Consider the following 26,491-nt stretch of genomic DNA (forward strand, 5'->3'; position numbering starts at 1 on the left):
ATTTTAGATGTCTTTAGATGTAGGATGCTTTCTGAAAGCCTCATTTCCATTCTTAAGGTAATTTTATTCATTCAATTTAGTTATGTAAGAAAACAATTCTTCACGGGTAAATTTATTGATTATGTCTGAAACAAGCACTTAAGAGTTTGAGGGATACTCAGATCGCAAGGTTTATAAGGGAGAACAGTTTTATTCTGCCATTTGCACTGTGCATGCATTCTTGTTTTATTGAAAAGTAGAGGAATTCATTAAAATATCCCACAGTATCTCCACCAGCCTGAGAACAGGCTAGGACAGCCCTTCATGATGATTCCCGGAAGAGGCGAACGTGATTTATACACACAGCCATCCTCGTCTCCTTCCAGCGTCCTTGAACTCCTCTTGTTCAGCTCCAGTCCACCTAAACGATCCCTCCTATCTCTCTGGTCCTCTTGGAACCTGGAATTCTGTAGAGCAAGACATGCTTGGTTTTATCACAAGCCTTGACAGAGGACAGTAACACTGTTTGAGCCCTTCCTGCATCTCTTCAATCACAATTTTGTTATTTCTGTGGGTCCAGACGAAATGCTTTGCAGATGACACTCAGCATCTTTGCCACGATTGATTGCCAAGGCCAACTGACCCCAGATGTTACTTGAGTGGAGGGATTTTTCCATAAACTTCACAAATATCAGAGTCTAACAAAATATCATAAGACTGAGCCCTTAATACATATAATCCAAGGTTTCTTATAAAATAAAAATGCATGTTTAAAGTATTAAGGTAATTTTCTTATTCAAACAGCATACACTTAGAGGTTTACATTTTAATTTCAGGATGATATCGCTGACTTTCACAGGATCATAATTAAAATGATCTGTGGGGTTTTTTTCTTCCACTAAATGCATTTAACCACAAAAAAGCCAATTAAATGAGAAATAACAAATGGGTTTTCTCTGTTGCTGCTGACTTTGATCTTCCCCCATGATGATAATGATTTATTAGAGAAGTAGATGGCTCTAATTCGGTTCAACTTAACAACAGTTATTGAGTTGGAATCAAATGCCCTTCTGCGATGAAAGTGAGACCAGGAGATGTTTTATTTTTTTACCTTTATTTTATTTTATTTTTAGTTGAATTTATTGAAGTATAGTTGATTTACAGTGCTGTGTTAGTTTCTGCTGTACAGCAAAGTGATTCAGTTCTATATATGTATATATATACATATATATGTGTATATATATGTATATATATTCTTTTTTATATTCTTTTCCATTATGGTTTATCATAGGATATTGAATACAGTTCCCTGTGCTCTACAGTAAGACCCTGTTGTTTATCCATCCTATATATAATAGTTTGCATCTGCTAATCCCAAACTCCCACTCTATCCCTCCCCCACCCCCCTCCCCTTTGGCAACCACAAGTCTGTTCTCTATGTCTGAGAGTCTGTTTCTGTTTTGTACATAAGTTTATTTGTGTCGTATTTTAGATCCCACATATGAATGATATCATATGCTATTTGTCTTTCTCTGTCTGACTCACTTCACTTAGTATGATCATCTCTAGGTTCATCCATGTTGCTGCAAATGGCATTATTGCATTATTTTCAATGGCTGAGTAATATTCCATTGTGTATATACCACATCTTCTTTATCCATTCATTTGTCAGTGAACACTTAGGTTGCTTCCATATCTTGGCTATTATAAATAGTGCTTCCATAAACATAGGGGTGCATGTATCTTTTCAAATTAGAATTTTCATCTTTTCCAGATAGATGCCCAGGAGTGGGATTGCCAGGTCATATGGTAGCTCTATTTCTAGTTTTTTTGAGGAACCTCCATACTGTCCTCCATAGTGGCTGCACCAATTTGCATTCCCACCAACAGTGCAGGAGGGTTCCTTTCTCCAGGAGACATTTTATGATAGAGACTCAGGTAAGAGCCCGCATTGGTCCATGGCCATCACAGGCCAGCAACGCCAAGGGGAGCCGAGGTGCAGGTGTGTTTCTGTGCAGCAGCGCTGAGTCCAGAGACTCGAAGGTCCTTAGAAGGAAGCACGTGGTGTAATGCCTTTGTCCCCTAAATGCAAGATGGTCCCTCAGAAGACTGTCCTTCCCAGAGGGCAGTCCGGGAATGGCCTGTGTCCACTCGAGGCAGGGATTGTGGTGAGATGGTTATCAGATGCTATTACAGCTTTATCATCATCATCATCATTAATTTTTTCAATTCCTACCATGACTGTCAGGGGCGCCGGATTTCCTGAAGGGGCCACGAAATGCATAGATTTTGTGGTAATGTACAAAATGTTAATGTTGTATGTTATTCTGTTTAATGTGTAAAACTCTTAAGTTTTTTCTGATTATAGAAAGTAGTACATGCTTATTGTACAAAATTCATGCAGTACCAGAAAGTACAAAATAGAGAATGAAGAGATCAGGAATTCCACCTGCCAGAAATAATAATTTTTCACACACACACACCACACACACAATTACACCAGTGTAACAACTTAAACAGTAATGGAATTATGCTCTGCGTGATGGTCTGAAGTTTGCACATCTTTTCTCGCCAGTGCACTGTGGATGTCTGAATATTAGGTCAGCTGATCTAGATCGAGGTCACTCTAAAAGGCCACGGAGGACTTCCCTGGTGGCGCAGTGGTTAAGAATCCACCTGCCAATGCAGGGGACACGGGTTCGATACCTGGTCCGGGAAGATCCTACATGCCACGGAGCAACTAAGCCCGTGCGCCACAACTACTGAGCCTGCGCTCTAGAGCCCATGAGCCACAACTACTGAGCCAACGTGCCACAACTACTGAAGCCCGAGTGCCTAGACCCCGTGCTCCACAACAAGAGACGCCACCGCAGTGAGAAGCCCATGCACCGCAACAAAGAGTAGCCCCCGCTCGCTGCAACTAGAGAAAGCCCACGCGCAGCAACAAAGACCCAATGCAACCCAAAATAAATAACTTTATAATAAATAAATAAATAAAAGGCCACCGAGCACCCTGGGTGTGGAGTCGTGCATTCCTGGTCCGTCCTCTGGGCAGCCTCCCCTCTTATCTGTCCTGTACATCACAGTCACTCACTTGCGCTTCTGCTACCATGAAAGACACTCCCAGAAGTGGGTCACTGGATCACAGGGTGTGGACCCTCACATACCGATGGGAGAATGTTGTCAAATTGCCTGTCATCAAGGTTATGCCAGGTTACATCCCATCAACAGCATGAACTAGAAGCCTCCCCACACCCCAGTAACTATTATTCCAATCGTGCTTCCTAATCTCATTGACAAAACAGATCTTTTATTTTCTTAAACTCTACACTTAACTGCCTCCCTATTTATTTATTTATTTATTTAATCTGTGTATTTGTGTTTTTTTTAATTGAAGTATAGTTGATTTACAATGTTGTGTTAGTTTCAGGTGTACAACACAGTGGTTCAGTTATATATATATATATATATATATATATATATATATATATATATATATATATACATATATACATACACACGTATATATGTGTGTGTGTGTATATATATATATATATTCTTTTTCAGATTCTTTTCCCTTCTGGGTTCTTACAAAATACTGAGTATGGTTCCCTGTGCTATACAGTAGGTATATAGAAGTGTATATGTTAATCCCAAACCCCTAATTTAGCCCTCCCCGCCTTTCCCCTTTGGTAACCATAAGTTTGTTTTCTATGTCTGTGGGTCTATTTCTGTTTTGTAAATAAGTTCATTTGTATTTTTTTTTTTAGATTCCACATGTAAGTGATGTCATATGATATTTCTCTGTCTGGCTTACTTCACTTAGTATGATAATCTCTACGTCCATCCATGTTTCTGCAAAAACAGATCTTATTTTTAAACTTATGTATTTCTTATTTTATTGAGGTATAGCATCTGTATTCGTTTGCTAGGGCCACAGTAACAAAATACCACAGACTGGGTGACTTAGATATTTATTTTCCCACAGTTCTGGAGGCTGGAAGTCCAAGATCAAGGTGTGGGCAGGGTTGGCTTCTTCTGAGGCCTCTCTCCTGGGTTTGTAGATGTGTTTCCTCCGTGTCCTCACATGGTCGTCCCTCTGTGTGTGTCTGTGTCCTAATCTCCTCTTCTTATAAGCACACCAGATCTATAGGATTAGGGCTCGGTCTAGTGACCTCATTAACCTTAATTACCACTGCAAAGGCCCTATGTCCAAGTAGAGTCACTTAGAGATTAGGGCCTAGATCAGCTGAGGAATCTGAGGGCCTGACGGGGCGAGGACCTGCTTCCAAGATCACTCACATGGTGTTGGCAGCGTCCAGGGGCCTGGTGTCTGCTGACTGGGGCCTCCCCTGTTCCCTGCACCTGGGCTTCTCTCTGGGGCAGCTGGCTTCCCTCAGAGGGAACTGGTGAGAGAACGAGAGAGAGCGCAAAACACAGAGGCGTCATCTCAGAAGGGGCATCCCATCTGTTCTACCATAGTCTGTTCATTAGAAGCAAGTGACAGGTCCTACCCACACTCAGATCACAGGGGCATGAACACCAGGAAAGGGATCATTGGGCCCAACTTAGAAGCTGCCCATCACAGGATGGGCAGTACTTGCTGGTTTTGTCAATATGGCCTTTTTTGATTACATTTTCTAAACATTTATTATTAATATATAGGAAAACGATCAAATTTTCATATACACATAATGTATTTACATAGATATGTATCAATTTACACCTCATTTTTACTGTGACTTTTTCTTTTTGCCTCAGGTGCAGAGAGAATTAGGTTAATCATGACCCACCAGTCTTTCTCTCTCTCGTCTTTTACTGAAGAAATGATTGCTAATTTTGAAGTAGTTTCATTCATCCATCTTTTCACGGCAAGAACTGTTAAGACCCCTTTCCTCACCCTCTATCACAAGCTACACCCCTATATGATCTTCCATTGGCTTTATAACTTTACCTTTTGCATTTTAAGTGTAATCCGTTTGCTTTGTGTGCCATCAGGTAGGAGCCCAGCTTCTTCATGTACTGAAGAACCACCTGGCCGTCTTCCGCTGTCTTACTTCTTTGCCATTTTTATCGTGTACAAGTCCCATACCGATGGCATTCTCTTCCGTTCCACTCATCTATCTCCCTGCTCCTGCACGAATATTATTCTGTCTTAGGAATACGGCCTCCTAGTCTGTCTAACATCGGGTAGGACAAGACCTCCTCTTTGCTCTTCTCAGCTCTTTGTCAATCATTCATGCTCTCTGTGAATTGTTTTCCATTGTTTGTCAAGAATTTTATCATAGTAGTGAGCTCTCATTTCTGCAAGAGAGCGTCACACATCACACATCAGTACCACACAATGAACGTGTATTTCCTGCACACAGTCTGATGTGGGCTGGCGCCCCTCTCCATCTTGTAGCATCTCCATCTGGAGCACGTGAAGCAGATTCACAGATGCCCAGCAATGGAGGCTGAGGATGGGTGAGCCCAGCAGCTCTTACTGCCCACACTCAGAACGGATATGCCCACTTCTCACCGCCCACTGACCAGAACTAGCCACACGGCCACAATCTGATGCCAGGGAGGTGGGAATGTAGGAGAAGCATGTGGCTGTTTCTGGAGAACCAGTGCTCTCTACCACATCAAGTTCCTCAAAAATAGCCATGTCTCAGACTCACCAAGTTGTACATGTTTAAATACGTACAACTCTTTGCATATCAATCATACCTCAAAGTGGTTGAAAAAAATTGCTAAGCCGTTAGGATTTTCTGTGTAGGCAATTGTATCATCTACAAATAATGAGGTCAACAGAATCCCATGGCACAGAAAACCTCTTAATACCATGAGAGGCAGCAAACAAAGCCAGAACGAAACGACTATTTTTGCCGCTTCAAATATCAAGATTGAATAAGCTTGGGCTTCCCTGGTGGTGCAGTGGTTGAGAGTCTGCCTGCCAATGCAGGGGACACGGGTTTGAGCCCTGGCCCAGGAAGATCCCACATGCCACAGAGCAACGAAGCCCATGCACCACAACTACTGAGCCTGTGAGCCACAACTACTGAGGCCTGCGTGCCTAGAGCCTGTGCTCCGCAACAAGAGAAGCCACCGCAATGAGAAGCCCGCGCACCACAAAGAAGAGAAGCGCACACGCAGCAACCAAGACCCAATGCAATCAAAAAAAAAAAGAAAGATTGAATAAGCTTGATTTTTGTATATTTGAATCTCAACACAAGCCAACGTAAATATTACATAACAAAGCCAGGAAGTTTTGAAAAATTGCCCTTGTACCATTTAAAATATCACTGCAAAATATACCTGGGATTAACTTTCCCATTACTGGGAAAAGGGCAGTTTTGCTGATTTACTCCTTCACTGCCTTTGACGTGTGATTAGTGCCTCCAAAATAAACCCTCCCCCAAATGATTGACTGTAAACATGTCAACCCGTTTTATGAGGTACTTTCAGTAAAAGTGAAAGATTTTACTTTGAAATTTGTCTTCTGAAAATGTCGACTTTGTTAAAGATTCCTATTGGAAAGCTCTGATCAGAACTGGCGCGCTGGTTGGTTTTGAGTCTGCAGGGCTAATATGGATGTTGGTCTGCGCTCACAGTATCTGGCTGGTACCATCCACCACCACAATCTGTGACTCCGTGGAGATCACCCATCCAGCATGGAACGCTAGTTCTTAGGCTGTTACTAACAACTAGTGCAAGCAGGGGGCAGTATGGTGGGAACGGGGTATACTGTGGTCAGATAAGGTTGGGATATCCCGGCTTACTCAGAGCCATCAAAACTTCTTAGAGCCAATAACATGGTGATATTTCTTGTGAAAGTTCAGATGCGGTTCTACGATGCAAAATTTGGCATCGTGGGTTTCAAGTCTAATTCCAGCAATAGTTGCTGAGGCACACTGCCGTTTACTACCTCTGCTGCCACAAAGAAGTGATTTGCCCCTTCATTCTCCACTGGATCATTTGCCAGAGGACGAGTGTTTCCACCTCCCAGGTGAGGATTAGATGAGCCAGTGTGTGAAATACCGCATGGGACAGGTTTGGGGAAATGGCAACCCGTGTACTACCTTTTCTTTGGAATTCTGGCTGGGACGTAAAGGAGCCTTCAGATCAGTGCTGATAATCCTGTAAGATTCCTCATTCCCTCCTCAGGGAGTGTGCCGGTGCACACACTGGGTGCCGGTTATGTAGTTGTGTGATGCTTTCACTGAGGCGTTGGGTACCCAAAACAGTGAGTAGAGATGCCATAGCCTCACATGTTCATCCTGACACATAATGAGATGTGGTTTTGTTCACCTCCAGCCTGTGCCCTGTGTTCACAGGCATATGAAAACAGGTGACTGTGGGAATAAAATACATAATCATAGCTGACCTGAATTTGCCTTAGAGACTAAATCCATACGTTATATCCATGGTTAAAATTAAGTATCCAAAATTGAAATATAATTCCCTTAACTTACAGTAGGCTAGCAACTGACAGCCAGCATGGCTTTCTCATTCTTCCCACAAATGTTACCGAACCAAACTTGGGTCTGCTCACCCACATGCAGTAAAGCCAATCCACTGACACCGGGTTGTGGTGAAGGAAAGCACCGTGTTTTTTCCAAGGCATCCAACATGGGGCCGAGCAAGGAGAATGGGCAGCTCATGCTCAAAAGACCCGAAGTCCCCATCGGCTTTCGAGGAAGGGTTTTTAAAGACAGTGTTAAGGGTGAGGGTCGAAGGGTGCCTGATCAGCTCATGGACATTTTTTTATTGGTTGGAGGTGAGGTAACCAGCTGGTATTTCGGGAGTCAACATCATCAGCCTTCTGGTTCCAACCAGTCTGGGGTCTACGTGCTTGTGGGCAGCATGCAGTTAATTTCTTCTACCTGGTGGGGACTTCAGTATCTGCAAAACAGCTTAGGAATATGGCTCAGGATGTTATCTATAGCTCTTGAGAAGGAACTAAAGGTCCTTGACTTTGTTTTATGGCTAAACTATTAGTATTTTGTCTTGCTTGACTGTTTTCCTTTGTTTCTGCATTTTTCACTTCTCCGATTAGATTTGTTCTTCGGGACTCGGGGAGGGCCTAGAAGGCTAAAGCTTTTCTATAAACAAGAGGTGGGGCTGGGGGAGAGAAGTCTGTCCCCCAGAGGGCCCTGCAGTGTCCAGCTCGGTTTCAAAAACTTAAAAGTAAGAATCTTCAAAATATTTGATATATGCTGTTGTTTAATTAGAAATCTAATTCATAAAAACTGCATTATTTAATTTTATTACATTTTAGATGTCTTGAGAATATATTGGTACTCAATTTATATAGTTTTTATTAGGCTTAATATAAAGTCTGTCATTTAAAAAGAGTTCATGTATCTGCAAAACACAGTTTGTATGCATCGTGTGTGCAAACATATCTCTAGGATTTTTTTCTCTAATGCTGTGTCTTTATAGAGGCACCATTGGGCTCTCTGTGGCTAAATCAGTTTTCTTGGCTACATTAATTGTTATTGTGTACAATTATATTGACCAAATAGTTACCCAACTTGATCTTAATAAAGAAAACTAAAGTAACTGGATTTGCCATGGTGTAGTCTTGACCTTGAGATTATGTTGCTAATGATGTATGAATCCGAGGTTCCTTTTGGTCTCACTTCTAAAATTCCCCCAATCTGTGGGGTTTGGTAGCACCTAGGAAGCTGCTGCTTACTGCCTTAGATAATACGGGAGGAATGTTTAGGAATCCGATGGGAGTCCCAGCTCCAGGCCTGACTCCAGCATTTCTTGATGGGGTGACCCCATTCCCCACCTGCCAGCACCCACTTCCACCCTTTTTATCACGGAAGGTAATAGTTGCTCTCTCTGCCACACCAAGGAGCGAAGATGCAAATGAGAAAGGTCAGTTGAAAATGATGTAGAAACCATAGCAAGCTTTGTAGGGATTGTCCTCAATTTGTAAAACGGGTTTCGTTTACACAGCATTGTAAAGCAGAAGTAACCCGCAGGTCGATCATAAGTCAACCTGGCAATTCTGTCTCCATTACAACGCCCGCCCTTTGTGCTTTGGCGTGCTCCTTCAGCAGGATGTGTCGCACACGCATCCCTGCGGGTCTGTGGCTGCAGTTCTCAGCACTCACGCGGGTTTTGATAAAAGACAAGCCCCCCGACCCGTCACGGGCAACAGCAGGTTCGTAGGCCATGGAAAAGGACTGGAGGGAGGGAAAGACTTCTTCCTCTGGCTCCAAAGCTCAGGGCCTTCGTACAAAAGAGGAAAATTAATTTGGGGAAACAATGAAATGACACAAATATAATCCTGATTGAGATGAGAGGAGGTGGTGGGGCTAGGAAAGGACCTAAGGGTCTGCTATAAATAAATAGTCTGATATAAATAAATAAAATGATCTTTTTTTTAAAGGGACTGGCACAATTGGGTATATTGCCTAAAAATTCTATTTAGCATTTAAATACGATTGTGAAATGCTCAATTAAAAATTGGACCAATATCGTGCAAACCTGCTGATAATCTAGGCATATGTGGAGGTGAGCCACTGCAGTAAACCACCCAGTATTTATGTTTCCATCACTGATGGCTGCTTTCTCTAGTACAGCAGAGCACTGAGGGGCAGGGACTCTGGAATCCAACTGTGCGAGTTCAAATTCCAGCTCCACCATCTACCTGCTGTGTGACCTTGGACAGTTTACCTCTGAGCCTCAGTTTCCTCATCATGATGGCGGGTATAGTGATCTCTTTGTGGTGTGGATTGAGCGAGTTCATACATGTAAATCCCTCAGAGCTGTGACCGGAACAAGTTTTACCTATATTGTATTACAAAGTATGCGTTGTTTGAAGATTCCCAGTGATGTTTATAAAAATCACTGACTGAATTCTTTTCTCTACTCATATTATGATTCTGACTTCATCAAAAGGAAAAGATTCTGTAACAACACCCTTACACAAATACAAGAACTGAAATCAGAACATCCCTAAAGTAATGACCTAAAAGTAATAATAGCCATCCCAGGTGCTTGTAGAAAATCACTTTTTAATTTTTATTAGGTCAACCAAAATCAGCCCCTCAGTTTTCTAAGCTTTTCCGGCAGAGACCAGAAATTTGAATTTAGAACCCACTTCCTTTCTTGATTACAATCTTGAGACTATTTTCTGGGAAGAGAATACCACGTTTTCCAGAAAGATCCCCAGCCCCTTGTTTCTCAACACAGAGCAAGCTACTTCATGCCATATTGTTGGCCTGCCTGTTCTCGCAAACAGAAAAAGCATGTGTTGGGTTTCCTCTGCACCGGGACCAACACCTGTATGACACCAGCAAATACAGATGACAGTATGTAGCCCTGAAATGGTGTGCATGCCTGACTTCTATCCAGGTCTTCATAGCACATGGCTGAATGGGCTCTTCCTACTCCTAGTGCTTTCTTAATTTAACAAGAAAATGATGTAAGGAAGGCAGTGTAGGGAGGTGGGGTGGGGGAAGCCAGGGGAGGCAGGGGCACGATGCAGGGAGCAGTAGACTCCAGCCTTGGACGTGAAATGCTGGCGTGTGATGGATGCTCGCGGGGCAGAAATGCACAGGCTTCCAGCACCCGCCCCAGTTATGGGTGCTGCATTTCACCCCAAGACCCTCCAGAAAGTACGCCTGATGAAACACATGTAGCTGTTCAGATGAAGTGCACTAGGATTCCTGTGTTAGGATAAGGTCTTCACACCCATTGACGTGGCTCGTGGGGAACTGCCTGCTCGGCTATCTGGGGAGTATCTGCAGCCTCGGAGGCAGGGGGTGGGGGAGTGTTGGTGGCGCTCACGCTTCCCTCCGTCCAGCCTCCCTGAGCACTGGCTCTGCCCCCAGCCCCGCCCCTCATTAGCAGGGCATTGACAGCCAGTGCACAAGACGGTCAGAGTCCGTTCTGGGGCAAACACACCAGGCGTGGCTCAAGTTTACTACAAAGTGCTTGCTTACTAAATGCTTTCCAGCATGTAGCTGACCACTTTTCCCACGGGGGGAAAGCACCCCATTTTTTTAATTGGAGTATAGTTGATTTACAATGTCGTGTTAGTTTCAGGTGTACCGCAAAGTGATTCAGTTACACATATTATTGTTCAGATTCTTTTCCCTTATGGGTTATTACAAAATACTGAGTAGGCTTCCCTGTGCTATACAGTAGGTCCGTGTTGGTTATCTCTTTTATATATAGTATTTGTGTGTGTGTTCATCCCATCCTCCTAATGTATCCCTCCCCCGCTTCCCCTTTGGTAACCGTAAGTTTGTTTCCTATGTCTGTGGGTCTATTTTGAAAAACCCCATTTTAAGACCATGGGGGGTGCTCGGGGGTCAGGGAGCTGCTGTGTAGGCGGAACCTGAGGAAGGATGGGGTGCAGGCCCCCGCTTTGACTCATTATGGGATGGGACGGAAACTTGGGGGCCCCCTGAAGAGGCACAGATGCATCTCACAAGTGTGCAAAACCCACCCCAAACCTACGCCAGTGTGTGCGGACATGCTGAGAAAGGAAAGGAGCCCCGTGAGTGACTCGTTCCTGGTGACACTTTTCTGGCTCTTTTCATTGCTTGGAATAATGTTTCAGGTCACATCCTCCTAGGCTGAGGGAGGGGCTCTGGGTGACGTTCCAGACTTTGAGAAATGGTAGACTAGAAAGTTGGCGGGTTTTGTGCAAATTGGGGAAGTGTGAGGTACAAGCTATGCAGTGTAAGATACACTCAGGGGATGTATTGTAGAACACGGGGCATATAGCCAATATTTTGTAATAACTATAAATGGAAAATAACCTTTAAAATGGTATGAACAATAAAATTTTTTTTTTAATTTATGTAGAAATAAAAGTAAAACTAGGGACGTTAGAGAAAAATTCTTTAATCAGGAAGGTAATGAGTTGGATCCTAGCAGTGTCCACGCAGAGGCAGCAGCGGCTGGCCTGTGGCACGTGTCCAGCAGGAAGTGACCGGCATCTGGAGGGAAGGGGAGGCTGAGCTGTGGACTCCAGAGACCCCGCACAGGGCATGTGTGAACCGTGACCTGTGGACAGGAGACCAGTCTGTGTGGCTCTTTAGAGACAAACTGCGCGTTCAGGGCTATTGTCCGAGGCTTCATCCACGTCCCATCACAATCGTTTCCATCTTTACCCAGTGCTTCAAGAAAGAAAACCAAGCCGACCACAGACCCTGCCCTCTTGTACCCGTCCTACTAGAACCAGGTGAAGGGCAGGAATGAGGCCTCTGCAGTGGGCAGAACTGAAATTTCACATCTTTCTGAACACCACGGCTTTACTGAAAATCAGTAAAGTAGCAAAGAATACAGTAATCCACACAGAGTCTTTGTCTTGCTGTGCTTTTTCAGCAAAAACAGACTTTTCTCAAAAGTAATATATATTAGAGAATTTGTGCTCAAATCATAACATTTTCACCTTTGAATTTTTCCTGAAAATACCTCTTGCGACTTCCAGTGATTCCAGAATCTCATTTATTTTTTTAATGTTGCAGAATTTCCTTTAGCACTTTGACGTTCCTGCACCAACTGTGTCGTGCAGTGGGAACTTTCTCTGTCATTATGTCACATTGCTCGTGGAAAACATTGATGCTGGGAGATGTCACCGTAAATTGCAAAGACAGACGTGCCTCCTGAAACTAGAAACCATCAAGCCATCCCAAGAGTGAAAGCATATGTTACCTTGGTTGTCTGTGAAAGTCTTGGGTTACTTCTTGATGTAATTTTTCTAGAACAACACAGTTTGGGATTCTTTCATCAGGCTCTTGAAGCTTCTGCTGGCAGGGCCGAGGGCAGAAGGCAGCTGCCCTCTGTTTTGACAGGTTAATTCCCTGAGCCGATTCCTGTCACCTTTGCTAGTGACAGTCTCCGTCGCCTTTCTTTCTCTGGACTTCCCACCGCTGGCATGGCCGTAACTACTGTCTGCTCATCCAGAATTGCTTCTGTCGACGGGAGTGGGTAACGAGAGTGTCCAGGTCACCTGCTTACTGAGCGTCATAAAATCAACAGCAGAACCCCCAGAAGGGCATCGGCTGGAAGCAGATTCTCTCCCCCCAGCCCTGCGCACGTGGGGTGAAGCTGCAGGGGTGAGCGGCCCTTGTCAGCACGGCCCCTTTCTCTCGGGAGGGCACGGGGGCACGAGGCGTGGGCAGCGGGTGTCTCCTCCCGCTGGCAGCCGCGAGCTCTGGCCACCGCGGGATAAAGGAAGACCCGGCCTCTCCCACAAAGCCCCCCCACCACCCCAGCCAGTGCACCCCTTCTTGCATCTCCCCCAGGCAGCAGCAGGAAGGATCCGCGTCCCCAGTGCCTGGCCCTTAAATCAAGGCTACGTGGCCGGACAGGGGCAGCCTCGCGTGTCATGGGGCCCCAGTGGGTGGGTGGCCATAGGTCGGAGTCGGTGGGGTCCCACCCCCAGAACAGGGGGCTGCCGGGAATGGACAGGCGGACTCCAAAGCCAGCGGGGTGCTGGGGGGATGAACCACAATTCTCGTCCTTCTCAAAATGTGTTCCCAGAAGGGAAGACATAGTGCCCTCGGAAGGTTGCCTGTGTAGGACGGAGGGTTGGATTCGGACCTGAGAAGTCCAGTTGGGTAGGAGAACACCACCCATCCCTGTTCACTCGCCGGGCGCAGGGCAGACATGGAGCTGTCCAGTAAGAAGGCTGCTAGGTGGCCGCGTGCTTGTCAGTGGAGACAGGTGGGGAAGCGTGTCCATGCTGAAGGGCCGCCACCGCGGGGATCGTCCGGCAAGGCCCAGAGGGTGCACTCAGGAGCTTTTCCAGAACGCCACATGCTGGCGGCTGGACTCAGCTCGCAAGTAGAAAATCTGGAAGCGGCGGCTGTGTTGTGGTAAACAGGCACTTCAGCCTTGAGAATGGAACACGCCGTCCTTGGCTCGGCCTGTGGCCAGCAGCTCCCCCTGCGTCCTGCAAACGGAAACCACAGATGGCCGGCGTCCCAGGGAACAGGGCACGTGGCTGAAGGAGGCCTCGCTGAGCGAGGCCCCCGGGGTTGGGCAGGGGCCCGAGGTCCACACGCCTGTGGCCGGAGGGCCAGGCTTTTGGTGCTGAAGGCAGATTCGGTGCTGAACGGCTCGGGGTTTCCACGGGGGATGGAGGCCCGGAGCTCCACGTTGAAAGGAGTCTGCGGTGCAGAGGGGTAGAGGGGTTCAGTGACCCCGGGGCCCACACCCAGTGAGGGAGGGCCAGGCCGGGCAGCGTTCGTGCAGTGGAGGGTCGGTATCTTGTTCTCTCGCTGACACCTGCGAACCTTCTCCGTGTTCTGAGAGGCGACCTGGCCTTGGGGTTCAGAGCGTGGCCTCTGGTCCTGTGTGGGGCTCCTGTGTGGCTTCGAGCACGTGATTGGCTTGTCTGTGTCTGTCTCCTCATCTATAAATCAGGGTGGACGGTAGCGGAGCCCAGCTGGCGGGGTTCCAGAGAGGGTTTAAGGGGTCTGTTCAAGCCCAATCCTGAGAACACTGTCCAGCACACAGCAAGGACGAGCCACCACCACCGAGACTGCCTTTAAAGAGTACGTCCAGCTGCCACTGCCTGTGTCCCCACACAGCTAGTGGAACCCACTGGGACCCAGCCACTTAAGCAGAAGTATTAGCGGAATCTCCAGAAAATATAATTTTGAAATGATTATCTGATACAATTTAAAGTTTTAGCAAAAAGTTCCTTTTCCCCTGCTCGCTTCTTCCAAGAAAATATAATCTGTCTTAAAACAGATTCCATAATTGCTAGAACTTTCTTTAAAGTGTAGAAGAAAGAGATGCTTATGTTTTGCAAGAATCAAAAATATCCATGAGGTATGTCTTTGATGCTGCCGGTGGCTTGAGGATTTTTTAGTGATGATGAAGTTGTCCCTTCGTATCTGCAGGGGATTACATTCCAAGGCACCCATTGGATGCCTGAAACCGCGGGTAGTACCGAACCCATATACTATGTTTTTTCCCATATACTACGTGGAGATGCTGGACAAAGGGATGACTTACATCCCAGGTGAGATGGAGTGGGACAGGCACACTTCATTTCATTGCACTTCATAGATGTGTCTTTTACAAATTCAAGGTTTGTGGCAACCCTGCATCAAGCAAGTCTATCAGTGCCATTTTTTTTCAACAACATTATTTTTTAATTAATGCTGTTTTTAAATGTTTAAATTGTTTTTTAGACATAATGCTATTGCGCACTTAATTATATAGTGTGGTGTAAACATAAGTTTTATACGCACTGGGAAACCAGAACATCTGTGTGATTCACTTTACTGCAATATATTGCGATGGTCTGGAACCAAACCTGAAATATCTCCAAGATCAGCCTGAGCATGAGATTCCGTCTCGCTATTCAGAACAGTGTGCAATTTAAATCTCATGAATTGTTTATTTCTGGAATTTTCCATTTAATATTTTTGGACCATGGTCAACCGAGGGTAACTGAAATCACACAAGGTGAAACGGTGTCTAAGGGGGACTACTGGGTTAAATAATGTGGTTTCACTTGAATTTCTATTAAATATTAATATTATCCAGGTTATATAAAACTGATGCTGACTTTGTCATCCTGAGAGGTTCACAAAAATCAAAAGGAAATATCTGAGGACATTTATCACCTAATAATTGGGAAGCTATTTTAGAGACTGTCACAGAGAGTCTGTCCTTCCATAAGGTTTCTCAATGGATAATTCTAGAATGTTCCACCAAGGAAACATTCCTTCCTGACTGCAGTGGCTTTGCATCCTGGGGATTATTCTCATCCTTCGCCCAGACGAGCGTCAATGCCGTGGAAAGCTGGCCTGTGGTCCTGCCGGGGAGGGAGCGCGAGTCTGGCCCATGGCACTCATGTGTTTACTCCTTCATGCATTCCCACGGCTGCCGCCCATGAGGCCCGGGCCAAGCCCCGGACAGCTCCCTCACCTGCCCTCACCTGGTGTCTCCAGCAACCCGCACGAGGTCTGTTCCGTGGCAGGCACTTATTAATCTGTGGGAAATACAGGTTGCTCTTTTGGGACTTTCTCATAGCTAAGCTGCACTTTTCCAAAGAACCAGATTTTTTTTTAACACGCAGTGATTGCTAAAAAATAAGGTCGAGAAGAGTTTTTAAAGTTCTGATTTTATTACGAATCAAGCAAGGATCACACTTCTGAGATGACTCTTGCTTCCTGAGGGCTGGACCATGGATGCTCTTCTCATGCTCGCAGGCACCCTTCGTGGGCCGCCGTCTGTGCCCCCCTCCCCGAGGTCCCCTTGCCGAGTCCAGCTGCTAAGCCCTCCACTTCCTGCTTCTCCTCTTGCCTCACCTCCTACCCGCTCCCAAGGGCTCGTATCTTACCCTGGAAACTTGTTTCCTCCAGGGTCAGAACCTGGCTTCCTTCCCTCAACGACAGATCCCACCCAGTCCCGCAGGCGTCGCCCACCCGGCTGCTCTCAGCCCCTTTCCCTCCCCCTGAGTTGCCTCTGTCCTGGGCCAGGCCCTTGCCCATCTTCTCGGGGCGGTGGCAGTAACGCAGCTGGCCCCCACCCCGTACTTGACGGCCACCCACCTCCCAAGTGACCCATCCCAGAGGAAACCCAGACCCTGCGCTCTGTCCCCTCCAGGAGAGATGCAGGTGCTGACCTTTCTGTCAGCCTTACCTCCTACAGTGGGGACAGTTGTGCCCCAAAGGTATATTGAAGCCCGTCCCCTCCCTCCCCCACCTCCCCCCCCCCACCTGTGAACGTGTCCTTATTTGGACACAAGGTCTTTGCAGAAGTAAAGAAGGGATCATCCTGGGTCAGGATGGGCCCTAATGCCATGACCAGTGAGTGTCCTGGTAAGAAGAGGAAGTGTGACACAGAGACAGACGCATAAGGAGAAGGTCACATGACCTGAAGGCAGAGATCGGGGTGATGTGTCCACAAACCCACGGACGCCTGTGATTGACAACAGACCACCAGAAGCCAGGGGGAGGCATGGGACAGATGCTCCCCTAGAGCCTCCCGGATCAGGCCTGCCCACACCTTGGTTTTGGACGTCTGCCCTCCCCACACCTTGGTTTTGGACGTCTGCCCTCCCCACACCTTGGTTTTGGACGTCTGCCCTCTAGAACTGAGAGAAAATTCATTTCTGTCCTTTCAAGGCAGCCAGTATGGCACTCTGTTACGGCAGCCCCAGGAACTAACCCACCTCCCGTCCCTGCCTGCTCCCTCTCTATCCTCCCGGGAGCACCTGGACACGTACTCCCCGTGCTCCCCCTGGTCTCCCTCCCTGTGTTCTGGATGGATCATTCCACTTGTCCTTGAGTCCAGCTCCCGAACCACCTCCTCCAGGAAGTCTCCCCTGCCTGGCCCCCCAGGCCAGGTTTGGCGCTCCATCTGCACCCCGCACAGCACGCTCCTTGCACAGACTAGAGCAGGCTATCTCAACAGGGGGCGATTCTGCCCCGACCCCCGGGGACACTTGGCGGTATGTGGAGGCATTTGTGGTTATTACATCGGGCACAGGGCTGCTATTGCATGCAGCGGTTAGAGGCCAGAGATGCTGCTAGACCTCCTGCAATGCACAGGACAGCCCAACCACCAAGAATGATCCATCCCCAGATGCCATCCCCAGTGCCCGGGCTGGGACTCTCTGATCTAGAGAACACTCGCTTCTGCGGAGATGTATCGTATGTTTCCCTGCTTGTCTACCCCAGGCCTGGTGGGGAGCACCGTATCACCCACGGCTGTGGCCCAGCTCTGCCCGCCGCATCACCTCCCTTCTCATAACTGGGCTACAGGTCGTAACATCAGACAGCCTTGTTGGTATCCATGGGAGAAAGTAAGCGTTTAACCTCTTGGGTACAGTCCCTTCCATGTCGACGACTTTGATAGACCCAAGCATGTCTTTAAGGATGGGTCAACCACAAGGGTGACGCCCCTGGATGTGTGTGCAGTGAAAGGTTGTGTCCTGATGGGCAGAGAGTCACAGCTTCCTTCTGGGTGACCCCAGGGGTTCACTCAGGCATCTTTCCAAAGCACAGCATCACCTGCTGGTGCCCTGCCCGCCTCAGGTGGACGCACGCAGCCCACGATGCACTGTGAGAACATTTCTGCTCAGGAGAAACTGCAGTGCCTTTCTCCAGCAGACGGTATATCCACGTGTACATGTGCACAAAGCTTTCATCCTGGTCCCTGAATGGAGGATCCTGGCCTTTTCTACCTAAAACCAGCCAAGAGTGGCTCCATTCTGTCTACCTGGCAGTGCGGCCCCTCGTGCTCCTCACCACAAGTGCCCTGTCCCCAGCATCCTTTGTTCCTATGGAATGTTCTAGTGGTCTGTCTTGAAACTTGCTTTTCTAACAGCCTTTATGTGTGTGACTATGAAGTAGTGCCCAATGTCAGAATTATAAAACAGACATTGTGTCCTCAAGGTGTAACTTCCAGAAAGATAAACTTAGCTTTTTGTCTCTGAGGTGAATATTTTGAGTTGATGATTTCTAGAATCTGCCTTACAGTCTTTTTTTGTGATTTATATTATAAAAATAAGACCTTTAATATATAGTAGAATCCTTACAACATTTTGTAACGAGGATATAGAAGTTTGATTTTTTTAATTGAAGTATAGTTGAGGTACAATATTATATGTTACGGGTGGTCATTATAGTGATTCACAATTTTAAAGGTTATACTCCATTTATAGTTATTATAAAATACTGGCTATATTCCCTGCATTGTACAATATAACCTTGTAGCTTATTTTATACATAATAGTTTGTGTCTCTTAAACCCCTACCCCTCTCTTGCCCTTCCCCCCGACAGTGGTAACCACTAGTTTGTTCTCTATATCTGTGTCTGTTCCTTTTTCGTTATATTCACTAGTTTGTTTTATTTTTTAGATCATACAGTGTTTATCTTTCTCAGTCTGACTTATTTCATTTATCACGATGCTCTCCGAGTACATCCACATTGCTGCAAATGGCAATATTTCATTCTTCTTTATGGCTGAGTAGTATTCCATTGTATAAATATACCACATCTTCTTTATCCATTCATCTGTTGATGGACACTTAGGTTGCTTCCATATCTTAGCAATTGTAAATAATGCTGCTATGAACATTTGGGGTGCATATATGTTTTTGAATTAAAGTTTTGGGTTTTTTTTCAGATATACACCCAGGAGTGGATTTGCTGGGTCGTATGGTAGTTCTATTTTTAGTTTTTTGTATCTCACAAAAGATCTTATCAACAAAATCTGGGGGACTTCCCTGGCAGTCCAGTGGTTAAGACTTCACCTTCCAATGCAGCGGGTGCGGGTTCGATCCCTGGTCGGGAAGCCTAGATCCCACAAGCCTTGTGGCCAAAAAACCAAAACGTAACACAGAAGCAATATTGTAACAAATTCAATAAAGACTTTAAAAGTTGTGCACATCAAAAAAAAAAAAATCTTAAAAAAAAAACAAGATCTGGAACTAAATTACAAATAGTTAGAGTGGGGTGAGGGGATGGCGTTAAATAAGTTTGCTATAGGATGTCGAAATAATGGAAGCAAATAGAAGCATGAGCTTCTGCTTAAAACCCAAGGAGGGCACAGGGACCTGAACGCCCAGCAGAGGGATGGGACGCAGGGAAGGGCTGAGCCTCTGTGGCTTTGGACACACTGATTGCCTGGGGGGAGCCCGCCAAGCCCCTCCCACCCCCACTAGCAAAGCCCTTTCCCTGGCGGGCTCTGTGCCTCCTGCAAGACAGGCCATGACGCATCTCTCCCTGGTCCTTCGACCTCGAGGGGCCTCCGGTCATCACCCGGTGGTCTGGAGGAGGCAGCTGTGCTTGGGGGGGATTAAGCTGACCAGTGGAAGCCCACTTTCCTGACCAGCCCTGATGATCAAGCCCAAGTAGAGCGTTGTCTGTGGGAGTTTAATGAGATACTACGTGTGAAAGTGGCCACACCACTGCAGCACTTCAGCAGACGTGACCGGACGTGGACCAGATGCCATTGCACTTGTGGACAGAGGCCACGTGGGGATTCAGGGCGTTTCACGTCGGAACCTGACACCAGCTCGTTAGCCGCTCAGTTGGCCTGATGGCCTGTCCCCACCGTGTCATTCTGCCCCCTCCCCTTCCTGCTCTTTCAACACCCTCTGCTTCTCCTTCCCCACCTTGGCTGGTGCTGGGTGGGACCCCTGATGGGCAGCAGGTCTCCCCCCTGTAAACTCACCGTCCTCCTAATCGACGTAGGAGGCCTGGTGTTTCCCTCGGGAAGGTTACTCTTGGGTTCCAGTCACCGCAAGGACCCTCACATCTCTCCCAACACTACAGTCACGCACACAAACACACACACACGTGTGCACATCCAAACGCACATGCGAATGCTCATGTACATACAAACACACACATGCAAGTGTGCACTGGTATGCGCACACCTGAACATGCATGCACGCAAGCACATACACACATACACACATTCTCAGACCCATGGTAAGGGCTGCAGAGTCACATCAATGCATTTCCACCCGCCACTGCTTCTGTTTGATGCTCCATTGGAGAGGTCCAGCAGGAGTCCCTCCCTCACTGGTCAGTGGCTTCAGAGTCGTTGTTTTGATTTGGGAAAGCGTTTCTGTGAAGTAGTCTCATCCGTTGTGGAGTTTTATCTGTCCTTCAGAACGTGTAAGTTGATCTACTTTGAACAGCAGACCTTAAAAGAGAGGCGAAATCACTGCCGTCTCTCCGGGCGGACCTCCTTTCAGAGATGCTTGTTTCTGTGCTTTCCTCAAGCCAAGCGTGTGACCCAGCTGAGCTTCCCCTCCACAGGCAGCGTCCTGGAGGGGGTCCACACTGAGCACAGCACAGGCCTGAAACCGGCGTCGGAGGGGTAAGGGTGCGTGAGTGCTTTTAGACTAAAAATTACACTTTCCAAGACTTTAAAAACAAGTAGCAGCCACTCTATAATTCAGCCCAGGAAATGAGTGAGGAGCATCAAAATTTTACATGAGTAGTCTGGAAATTCTAACTAGTTTTAAAGGAGCAGAAGCCTGTAATTCACGGGCAAGTGAAACACAAAAATGTCATGAAAGTATGTTTGCAAAGGAAAAAAACAGTGAGAAGGACAATCTAACCAAGTGACAAATAATGAATATGTTTATGTCAACAAGTTAAAATGACATTATCAAAAAGGCTGAGAAATTAGCCCTACAAATGCAAAGTACTGGATTTGCCTGAAGATTTTTGGGACCAAATAAGCCAAGTCACAATATCCGCACGAAAGACAGAGAATTCTGTGTGTTTTTTTTTTCCAAGAGGGCAGAATGAAACTAACTTTGCCAAAGAATAAGGATGAGATCCTCTGTGATAATTTTAAAAATAAAAATCCACATTTATTGTGTTCATCCTGTCCCTGGCACTGTGCCAAACATCTTATACGTTTTAACATATTAAATCCCTATAAAAATTCAGTGTCATATAATACTGTGACTATGCTTATTTTACAGATGAGGAAGTTGAGATTCAGAGAGGTTAAGTAACTCACCTAGGGTCACACAGCCAGGAAGTGTTGGAGCAGGGATTTGAAGTCAGGTCTATTGAATTCTGTACACTCACCCAACACACAGACACACAGACACACACACACACACACACACACACACTGTGCCCTAGCTTCACCAAGTGTCTGTCCATCCTTCTCTGAATACAGCTGCATATTTCAACCACCACTTTTGGACCCCTTATCTTCACCCACCATGACCTGATAAACATTTACTACCCGTATTTCAAGGCTCAGTTCAAGTGTCTTCAAATGGGGAAATCTTTCTGACCACACAGACAACAAACACTACCCCTTCTCTTTTCCTCTCCCGCAAGGTAGAATCCATCCTCCCCTCTGAGCTGTAAGTTCCATGAGGACCAAACTCGTTTCCAGTTTAGAAAGCCCTGCAGTCCCAGTAACCAGCACAGTTCCTAACCCGGGGAGGACTTGTAGCGGTGAATAGAGATGGACTATCTCCTCCTTGCTCTGGGCCGTCTTGATTCCATTCACCAGTGGCTCTCATTCAGGAGTGATTTTGTCTCTGAGGGGACATTTGGCGATGTCTGGAGACAGTTTGGATGTCATAGCTCAGGAGGTGCTGCTGGCATCTAGTGGGCGGAGGCCACGGACGCTGCTGAACATCCTGTGGTGCACAGAACACCCCACGACAAAGAATTATCCAGCCCACGCTGTCAACAGTGCTGGGGCTGAGAAACCCCAACGTACCCCTGCTGTCTCAGCAGCAACAACACCCCCGATTCTCTCCCCATAATGATTCTAAGGCCCTATAGGCAGGGGCCAGGATCACTTTGTCTTTCTAAACCCAGCACCCAACATACTGAGTGAGTGAATGAATGAATGAATGAATGAACAAGAGGTGAAGAAGTGACAGAGCCAGACTGAAATTCAATGTGCACAACAGGGTAATGAAAGCCACGTAAGACCAGGTGGCCTGTCCGAGGACCTGAGTCTGGGGTCGCTTGTTAGCTGTGTGGAAATGTTTTCATGTTGATCATTGTGATTGGCCCCCCAAAAAGCTATAAGCAAAAAAAAAAAAAAGGTCAAACCAAAGCACCAACTAATGATTTTGTTTGACAGATGCAGCCCCAGAGAACTGTGTTATCATTAGAATTGCTTGGCATCAATATTACTGAGAGATTTTGAGATTTTTAAGATTTGTTAGGTCAGAATCCTATGGTTGCACTTAACCCTACGTTTACAATCTGGAACAAGACAGATTGATTGTAATCAGGAGAGAGAGTTTACTTTTCTAACCTCTTAATGCTTGCACAGAGCTATCACAGTGGGCTAAGTAAACTGTCACATCAGGTCCTTTGGCATTAAATACAAGTAGAGGTATTTTAGGGAAAACAAGAGTTATTTGAAGGAAAATCTCCAGAAAAGACTCTCTATTAGTTACATGGAAATAGATGAGAGAAATATCAATGTTAGGAAAATAAGAAAAACTGTTCTTAGTTTTGGTTGTACGCACCTTAAAATTCTCAAAATGTTTTCAAATTCAATATCTTATCTGACATTCATAATGATGCTGTAAAGTGGGTTTTGTCCCTGATTTATAGAGGAAAATACAGAGAGTCAGAGGAGTTAGGCTGAAGGTTTCCCCGAAATCCAGACTCTAGGAGACTGTACCCTGGAAGGAAGAATGGGAGCTGCAACATCACTAATTATTAGAGAAAAGCAAATCAAAACTACAATGAGGCATCACCTCACACCAGTCAGAATTTCCATCATCAAAAAGTCTACAAATCATAAATGCTGGAGAGGATGTGGAGAAAAGGAAACCCTCCTACACAGCTGGTGGGAATGTAAATTGGTACAGCCACTATGGAGAACAGTATGGACGTTGCTTAAAAAGCTAAAAATAGAGCTACTCTATAATCCAGCAATCCCACTCCTGGGCAGATATGCAGAGAAAACACCAATTCAAAAACGTACATGCACCCCAATGTTCATAGCAGCTCTATTTACAAAAGCCAAAACATGGAAGCAACCTAAGTGTCCATCAACAGACAAATGTATAAAGAAGATGTGAGATAGATAGATAGATAGATAGATAGATAGATAGATAGATAGATATAGATATATATATGCAATGGAGTATTACTCAGCCATAAAAAGAATGAAATATTGCCATTTGCAGCAACATGGATGGACCTAGAGATTATCATTCTAAGTGAAGTAAGTCAGACAGAGAAAGACAAATATCATCTGATATCACTTATATATGTGGAATCTAAAAAAATGATACAAATGAACTTACTTCCAAAACAGACACACAGACATAGAAAACAAACTTATGGTTACCAAAGGGGAAAGGCAGGGGAGGGATAAATAAAGAGTATGGGATTAACAAATACACACTACTATACATAAAATAGATAATCAACAAAGACGTACTGTACAGCACAGGGATCTATATTCAGTATCTTGTAATAACCTATAATGGAAAAGAATATATATATAATACACATATTCTGGGAATATATATATATATATATATATATATAACTGAATCACTTTGCTGTACACCTGAAACTAACACAACATTGTAAATCAACTATACTTCAATTAAAAAAATAAAGAAGTTCCCTCGTGACCTAGTGGTTAGGATTTGGCACTTTCACTGCCGAGGCCAGGGTTCAATCCCTGGTCAGGGAACTGAGATCCCGCAAGCTGCATGGCGTGGCCAAAAAAACAAAAAAGAAAAAGAAAAAAAAGAATGGGAGTTGGTTCAACGTGAGAATGGCCCTGGCCCATCAGAGGCCCTGGGTGGACAGAGTGACCCTCCCCTTCTTGGTGCAGTGGGCACCTCAAGGGCATTTCAGCAAGAATAGCTCAGCCGCCCCGGTTTTCGAGCCCAGTGTGTCGCTGGGTGATGCTTAAACAGCCCATCAGAGGAGGACAGGTGATCTATGGAAAGATATTTGTTAGCTGCAAACTAGGGCGTAAGACAGGGGGCGAGAGGGGAGTGCTTTGTGGCCAGCTGAGTGCAGTGAAGATGTTAAGACCTCCGAGTGCCACACAGGGTCTCTGTCTCCCGGCTGCTGAATTGACCAAGTGCTGGTGCTTTATGTTCATAATTCTTCTCGGGAAGAAGAGGCAACAAAGACTGGTCTGTTCATTTGGGGGTTTATCTGTTGTCTTTTGTAACAATTGACACTTTCACAAAGAATTAGCAAAGTATATGTTCATGCCAAGAGCGTTGGAATATTCCAAGATTATTGTGAGCTTGTATTTGTCTGGCTGCTTTTAGTTCAGAATTCTCAAGTCATACCATAAATTTTCAGTATTATAGAAAAGAATGATAGAGATGGTTAGAATTTGCATTTTATACAGAACAATAGCCCTTGATACTTGCTCCCACTTATGTAAAAACGGATGCCGACATTCCTGCAAAGATGCATTTGCCTGTGTTTAATGAAATAACGTTGGACTTTGATCTTGACCCACATGATGATGATTATAAATGCATTAGCTTTTCATAGTCTCTTTTTATAAGTGTAACTACACCACATAAGCAAAGCAGGAGAGACAGGGGGAAGTTTCTGTAAGTCAATAAATGGTGGTTTCCTGTCTTCTTTTCCAGTTTTCCTTCACCCTTTAGCAGCGCATTTCTTGTGCACCAAGCAGCTAATTAGAAGAGGTGGTCTTGCCCTTGATCAGCGGATGGAAAAGCTCAGCCAGAGTGATGTCCAGAGCAGCCAGAGCAAAGCAGTAGCTCTGGGTTTCTGAGTCGCCCCCCCCCCGCCACCCCGCCAACTGGGCTTTGCTCTGAGTCTCCACTGTTGAAAAGACAAATGTTAAAAAGGAACCATAAGCTCTGAATTTAGATATGTGAAACAGCCTCCCATTCCCAGTTTGTAGGGATCCGGTGCCATTTTCCCCGTGAATGAAGACGTCTTCCCAGGGGAGTTATGGGTGGGTTATCAGAGAGACCTAAGATGGGAGGACCTTGGTCCCCAAGCCACACACACCGGGATGGCTGCTGCCCTCAGTTCCTGTGCAAGGGAACAGGTATGCGGTGTAGCCCAGCCAGGCCCTGGGGGTGAGGTCCAGGTCCCGTTCAGGTCCCCTTACACAGATGGCACACGCCCGCAGTGTGCTGCAACAAAAATATTACATGCCGAGGGCCTGTCCGGAGAGCATTGTTAGCGAAGGTTCATAAACAACAGGAGACTGCTGAGAACGGTGTGCACGCATTTGCTAGTGGGTGAAACTCAGGGTGTTTCCATCCCGCCCACAAAACACGTGCGTGGGACGCTCGGGAAGACAAGCAGATCTTCCAGGACGGGCGAAGGGGAGTCAAGTGCGAGGAATCGTAGCTGAGAGGCTGAGAGAGCGTGTCCGTTGATGGGCCGCGAGGGGGCGTCGTGGGGAGCGGCTGAGCCGGGAGCAGTGAGAGTGGTGCCGACTCATCTGATGGAGGGTCCAGCCCCGCCCACCTCCTCGTGGTCCTCTGTCTGCCCATTCCCTCTGAGGCCGAGTGAGCCTCATTCCCCAGGGCTCCCTGGAGGGGTGGTGATGGCCTGAGACACGGCCACCTCGGCGGTGTCTGCTGGTCCCTTCTCGCTCATGGTCTAGAGCCTGCGTCCATCCTGAGCTGAAGCAGACCCTCTGGTCACTGCAGACCCAAAGGCTCCGTCCTTCAGACCAGAGCACCCCTGGTCACTGCGAGGGGCGTGGACCTCTCCCGGCACCAGCCCCCCCACCACCGGCGATCGTGTGAGGAAGCACTGGCCTCCCCTGGAACCCTCGCTGGGGACTCGAGGACAGGCTTCCGCCTCCGTGTAAATGGCCCTACCATCTTCTCAGGAACTGGTTCCCTCATGGCATGAATTACAAGAAAGTCACTCATCGCTGCTGAGCTTGAACATAAAAAGTTGGAGTTTTAAAGTGTGTGCATGAATCTATAAATATACACATCTATACATAAACATGTGTCTCTAAGTTATCATTAAAGGCATTCTGTGGTGGGAGGGAAGGGAAGTTAGAACAGCATTTTGCCTCCGGGATGACGGGCTCCGT

General features: G+C 46.3%; 1 protein-coding gene across 10 annotated transcripts in view; it reads left to right on the top strand.

Annotated features, from left to right (window-relative positions):
* UBE2QL1 (ubiquitin conjugating enzyme E2 QL1) overlaps window positions 1-26,491 on the top strand; it is a 51,026-nt gene that overhangs the window by 18,383 nt on the left and 6,152 nt on the right. The window contains exons 2-3 of one of the 10 annotated variants that reach the window (XR_014241359.1): window positions 8-57; window positions 25,053-26,361. The exons of 3 other annotated variants lie outside the window; for them this stretch is intronic. Coding sequence is in view for 3 of the 7 variants with exons in the window: in XM_082380341.1 (XP_082236467.1) it covers window positions 8-57; window positions 2,555-2,579 (75 nt within the window). In the remaining 4 variants the exon portion in view is untranslated. Of the gene's footprint in view, window positions 1-7; window positions 58-2,554; window positions 10,472-12,461; window positions 12,574-21,780; window positions 26,362-26,491 lie in introns of those variants that run through there. 6 more of the 10 variants (XM_082380341.1, XR_014241360.1, XR_014241361.1 and 3 more) reach the window with 6 other exon arrangements.

The sequence above is a fragment of the Balaenoptera borealis genome (assembly GCF_965194805.1).
Source record: "Balaenoptera borealis genome assembly, chromosome: 2".
In the NCBI taxonomy this organism is placed as follows: Eukaryota; Metazoa; Chordata; class Mammalia; order Artiodactyla; family Balaenopteridae; genus Balaenoptera; species Balaenoptera borealis.